The sequence below is a fragment of the Pungitius pungitius genome, chromosome 8, assembly GCF_949316345.1.
Source record: "Pungitius pungitius chromosome 8, fPunPun2.1, whole genome shotgun sequence".
Classification (NCBI taxonomy): domain Eukaryota; kingdom Metazoa; phylum Chordata; class Actinopteri; order Perciformes; family Gasterosteidae; genus Pungitius; species Pungitius pungitius.
This window is the reverse complement of record NC_084907.1, coordinates 219,575-225,574: the sequence shown is the minus strand read 5'-3', so window position 1 is coordinate 225,574 and position 6,000 is coordinate 219,575. Positions and strand designations below refer to the sequence as shown.

Here is a 6,000-nt window from a genome sequence, read left to right as displayed (position 1 = left end):
GTAGCTGAAGGTACTTCAGGTAGGCTTAAGGTCCTCAGTGATTGACCAGTAAGCTGTTCTACAGGACTCCATGGTCTAGTTAGACTAACACAACCTCTGAACGTCAACTCAGACTTCAGTCATCTGGTTATCACACCTTTACAGTGAGGGGCGGGGCTTACAGCGTTTGACCAATCCCATTCTAGCTTTTTAGTTAGACAGATGATGTGTGTGTGCATGCCTGTGCGTGTGGACATGAGTTTGGAAGACGTTGACGTTGTCATGGTGACGTCTCTCATGGGTTAAGTGTAGTTCTGTCAACACACACAGATAGCTTGTTATTACTGTGTTATTACTGTGTCATTCTTTGAAAGCTCTTCCCTTCCCAAGGCCTCCTGCCTGTCTACATCTCTATCTACCAGTCTTCTTGCGTATCTGTCTGTCTACTAGTCTTCTTGTCTGCCCATGTGGTCAGTTCTCGTTGTGCAGAAAGGTGTGGTGGCTCCCCCAGGTGAGGCTGGGTGTAGGTAGGTGTCCCAGACCGGAGACCAGGAAGCGGAGGATAACAATGTCGTCTCCACAGAGACCGTAGACCCCGGCGTTCTGGGTGGAGGGTTGTTGTTCTTCCTTCTCCAGCCAGGTGGTGCAGGATGAGGATCTACCTGCAGGTCTGCGGTAAGAGCAACAACACGAGCACGTACACAACAAACAAAGGCGGTGTGCGCTGGGGGAGGGAGAACAACACGTACGGTACATAATGGTCGCTGCCTAGGATCGCTCTCAGACAAACCCCGGGACCACGTTCAATGGGGGGCTCCGCTTAAATGACAGCTGAGGGGCCAATGGAAACGTGCACGAGGCGCCAGCTGCAGCCAATGGAAGCACGTGATCTCTAGGTGCAGCTGTGAGAAAACTTCCACCAAAATAAAAGAAGAAGCGGTTTGTGTTGGTAGTGGCCATTTTAACTTCTGGATGCCGCTCGCCCCGCGCGCGTCCAGGCTCAATAAACGACTGTTAGCTTCAAAAGTGGATTAAACAGCACCGAGTTGCACTCCTCCTTGTCCCCTCCCTCCTCTTTCCTTCCCGTCTCCCTCCCTCCCTCCCCATCTCTCTCTCTCTCTCTCCCCTCCCTCCCCTCACCGCTAATTTTTTATGCATTTTTCTAAACTGTCATGGCGATTTTGTGTCCTTGGAAATAAAAAGCGCTAGTGGTTTTCGTTCTTTTTTCCGTGCGGACCGGGGTGATGTGTCGCCGGTGAGAGCGTCCAGTGTCCGGAGCAGGTGAGCGGTTCACCGGGATGTTTATCGGTGGAGACGGTAGACTGGAGGCTGTCCACATGTGCAGAGCAGACGGCATATATAACGTATTTACAACATTACACGGCTAGCGGAGGAGGCTAGCTCGCTACATAGCATCGATGCTAACGTGGAAGAGGACACGGTGTCTCCTCTCGGTCGGGGCAGTTTTGTGTTCCTCTCATATGGGAACTTCTTTTTCTCTCTGCCGGCCGGCCGCCACCTCCCGTCCACCCGAGCTAGCTGCGTGCTAGCGGTGTGTTAGCTTTACGTTAGCTGGGAGCTAGCTGCGCGTTAGCCGCTGCGTCCGTTAGCATCGATCGTATAGCCTCAAACCTCACTGATGTGTAAGCTAAGCGGTTAGCTAGTGTGTGTGTTTGTGTGCGCACGCGTGTGTGTGTGTGTGTGTGTGAGAGAGAGAGATCGCAGTGAGTCATGAAGCGGTGGTGTGCACGCGCTTACCTGGCCAGGTGTGACACCGGGCAGACAAAAGGTAGAGAGCTAGTATCAGTCCCATTGGAAGCATGAAACGTTTTCAGACTACAGCTGGGTTTCATGTGGAAGTTTGTGTCTTGAGTTTTCGAGGTTACAGGTTCGATTCCCCGTTAGGTCCCTGAGGCAGTTCGTCAGCCCCGATGGTTTGAACCTCTCCGGCTCGAGCTTTGCGTTGTTACACTTTACTGACACCAAATGCGTTCTGTCTCATTTCTTCTGGGGTTCATGTTATCCATGTCTTTCCTCCTTGTCCTTTTCTGTCTCCTGCCCTCTTGTGTCCCTGCCCACGTTTCCTCCTTAATTTCTTGTCTTTTTCTTTTCTTCTCTCCTTGTCTCCTCTTGTTTTCTGTTTTGAACTCCTTTTCCACTTGTCTTCTGGTCTTGTCCTTTCCTTCTCTGCTCTTCTTGTTCCCTTGCCCCCCCCCCCTGACAATGCAGTATAAATAAACTCATTTGTAGTATAATATAATAACTACAGCCAGCTTTATAGTTAAACACTCTGACATCACTCCACTCATCATATGTCATCCTTTCAAACAACTTATAAGATTTGTAAAATCCTTTTGGGATCATTATGAGAGATTTAACCAGAGATAACGTTAAGACTGGTGTGTTCCACCTGTTGTAGAGACCTATTCAATTCATGAATGATTGGTAATTATTGGCGATCCAAGCGCTTCCTCAACTAACCGTCATCCAACCACCAGGGAGGTGGGAGGAGGAGGAGGTGGGAGGAGGAGGAGGAGAATTGTGTCTGCAGTTAGAGAGCAGACCTCGGTGTGAGCGCTACATCAAATGGATGGAACCAAAAACAGAGCACATGCACAACCCACCTGAAGAATCACCACGGACCGCATGGAGCCAAACGTTTGGATCATTAGAAAAACAGATGTGAACCTGAACGTTAAAGTTTCAGTTTGGGGTCATGAGGCCTAACAGATGAGCCTTAGGACAGATTATAACCCCAACGACACCTTCTCATGTGTGTTAAATGGTACAATCTGAGATCGTTGCTCTTATTCTGTGACTTGTGGAAAGTAATAGTTTGATGTGGCAAAAGTCTGAAAAAAAGAAAAATGTAAATACAACATCTGCAATAATACAGCAAATATCAAAAAATATATACAAGTGAAGAATGAAAAAAACTTTTTCCACTTCTTTTTATTTTGAATACATTGTTGTATTTTCAATATTCAAGACCAAAACTTAAACTCTTCTATTCTTTGGCTTTTTTTTGGATTTGGCTCCATAAAACCACAGTACGACTAATGCATTAACTCAGTGTACCCACCTCCCAAAGACGCCTCTAATTAATACTATGTCAATAAATCATATTTTTAGTTAGCCCTTATGTATTTATATTTGAATTGTGGGAACTTTAGGATGTAAATGAAGAATTGAAGTAAGGATCTTGACCATGATGGATGAAGTTGGATAAATGAGTAACACGGTGGTCCTTAGGTGAAGCTCTGCAAATCTCCCTGGTTTCAGCTTCAATGAAACTGAAGTGACCTGGAAACACCACGTAGGCTCATCCTCCATCTTCATCCTCCTTCTTCATCCTCCTTCTCTTCCTTTACCGCTTTCTCCACTTGCTCATTTTTCTTTCTTGTCCACTTTTCTTTCTCCCTCTTCCCTGTTTTTCCTCTTCTTTTTCTTCCTCGTGGTTCTTCCTACTCTTCTTCGCCCTCCTCTTGCTCTTCCTCTACGTTTTCTTCCTCCTGTCACTAGTTTCATCAAAAATAGTTTGTTGTGTTTTGAACCTAAAGATATTCTATTCTCTCTGTAGCTGTTTGTGAAGTGAAGAACTAACGTACATTTAAACATAAAGTTAAAGTGTGGTCCTTCAAGGACAGAAGAGATGAACCTCACTAATAACCTCACATTACCAACATTAAGCCCTCAGCGTTTCCATGGCAACAGCAGATGTGGTGACGCTGGTCTGATGCAGTTTTGTTCCGATGTTCACTTTGACTCCGGATTTCTGCATATTTCTAATGATTCATAATGAAATCCACAGCGTTGTGCAGCAGGAGGAGGCTACCTGCTGGACTGGTTACCGCTGCCGTGCCCTCCTGCCCCAGTTCACACGCTACTTCCTGTGCAGCAGCAGAGTAGCAATGTAATTTGTGTGTTTGTGTGTGTGTAATTATTGCGTTAGCATCATTACAGACTCAAAACCATCTGCTGAGCAGCAGGTGAAATAGTGGACTCGCTTCCAGGTGGAGAAACCAAATACCACGTTAAAGCCAAAGGGTGGGACGGCGTCCTGTAGGGAGCTTTTGGAAGAGGCAGATTGTGAGCTTGGATGTTCATGATGTTCTTATCACTGGCCACGACAGTAGATGTCTGTTAATGTTAATTAATATCCAATTGATTTGATTTAAAATGCAGGTTATGAAAGTGTTCTTAGTGGTTTCATACAAAGTGTCTCAGCAAGATGATGTTCAAGAAGGACCCTCACCAAGCACAGATGGAACCAGGGATGCCTGTGTTCAACTGGTTTTAATTGCTTAATTGCTTTTTTAGTATACATACACTTAATATGAGGCTATTCATATTTGATGAATATTTTCATTTGATAAAAAGCTAAAGTTTATGGACTGTCCCATTCATAAAAATAGGTGATGTCTTTTAACACCTTTGCTTGGTTACACTGTTGTTCCTTTGTGTACATTATATTGCCCGAACTAAATGCTCTGCTTTTCCACATTGTGAGAAAACGGGAAATCCCCAAAATAGAATTTTCTATATTTTGAATTTTATTTTGATACATTTATTTGAGGGGTATTATGTATCAAAGGGCATTTTGATGTATGTATTTGTACGTACATGTGTACCATTGATATGGTGGGTTTGACCAGCAGGTCTCCTTCATGGTTCCACATTCTGCTGCTGAAGATGTGCTAGCATTTAGCTTAGCTTAACAAGAGCAGATGTGTTGTGTTCAGGGTCCGTGGGGAAGAACAAACATTCAGAAACTTGTTTTCCTCTCTGGTGAAAACAGCTGGTTTAGAACCCTTCACCTCGCTGTGTGAGGTCACTTCAAAGGGCTCAGAAAGATTATTACTATCGTCATGGCAACCAGGTACAGAAGTTGTTTCTGATAACAGCAGACAGGCGTTCTCCTTCTCCCTCTCCTCCTACTGCACCTTCTGCTTAACTTTACCTGGAGCACAACACATCAGCGACTGTGAATACATTCTGTTATTCTTCACATGTTCATGTGCTTGAGGGACATGAAGACGGCACCTGGTTAAATCTTCGTCTTCTTCACTGATATGAATGATGTTCTTTGTTCACAGATGAAGTGACGGGATAGAAGATGAAAATACACAATAAGGACAAGCAGCAGGTTAGTCACACACACACACACACACGTCTCAAGAGGGACAACCGCATGTATTGGGAAAGAAGGATTTAAAAAAAAAAATACTCCATGTGTCCTCAGCACTGGTCCATGTGTCCTCAGCACTGGTCCATGTGTCCTCAGCACTGGTCCATGTGTCCTCAGCACTGGTCCATGTGTCCTCAGCACTGGTCCATGTCTCCTCAGCACTGGTCCATGTGTCCTCAGCATGGGTCAATAGGTCTTGACACATCTGAGAGGGACAAGTGAGGACTCATGTTTATTCATCATGAATCAGAAGGACCAAAGGTGACCTCACAAAATGTGATTTCATGTCTCAATGTCCTTGTTGGACTCTTGTTATCTTTAGGATCTGTTGATGAGTAAAAAGACAGACAGGTAGACAGAGATACATTTGGGATCCAGTGGCAATGTAAAGGTTACCATGGTGATCACATGCCCGCCTCCCGCAGCCTTGTGCGAGAGCCAGTTTCCATGGTTACGGCTGTGACCCCCCCCCCCCCCCCCCCACTGTCTCACAGGCCGATGCGCTGCCTGTGCGTGACTCTGTGATTCATTGACATGATTCTTCACACATGTAACGCACACATGGGGGGGGGGGTAAAGTGGGTTTGGCTGACCGGGGGAGGGTGGTATTAGTTGGCCGGACAGGGTCAGTGTGGAACTGTGGAGCCAAGGGGCAATGTTCACTTGACCTAAAATGACTGGATGCTGATATCCAGATGTGTTATTCTATCATACAGATGTGCTCTATGTCTCACTCCTGAGACTCTGCTGGATCTGTCCCTGTTGTTTAAGAAGCTAAGCTGACCATAGCGTTAGCATGAGCGCATCCCAGCTAGCCAAACCTTCCTGGTAGA

General features: G+C 45.8%; 1 protein-coding gene across 1 annotated transcript in view; it reads left to right on the top strand.

The window, feature by feature from the left end:
- The first annotated feature begins 799 nt into the window (after window positions 1-799).
- Window positions 800-6,000, top strand: part of chd6 (chromodomain helicase DNA binding protein 6) — a 33,591-nt gene continuing 28,390 nt past the window's right edge. Inside the window, exons 1-2 of the mRNA XM_037448377.2 lie at window positions 800-1,260; window positions 5,076-5,125. Of these exons, the coding sequence (XP_037304274.2) occupies window positions 5,096-5,125 (30 nt within the window). The 5' untranslated portion in view covers window positions 800-1,260; window positions 5,076-5,095. The remainder of the gene's footprint in view (window positions 1,261-5,075; window positions 5,126-6,000) is intronic.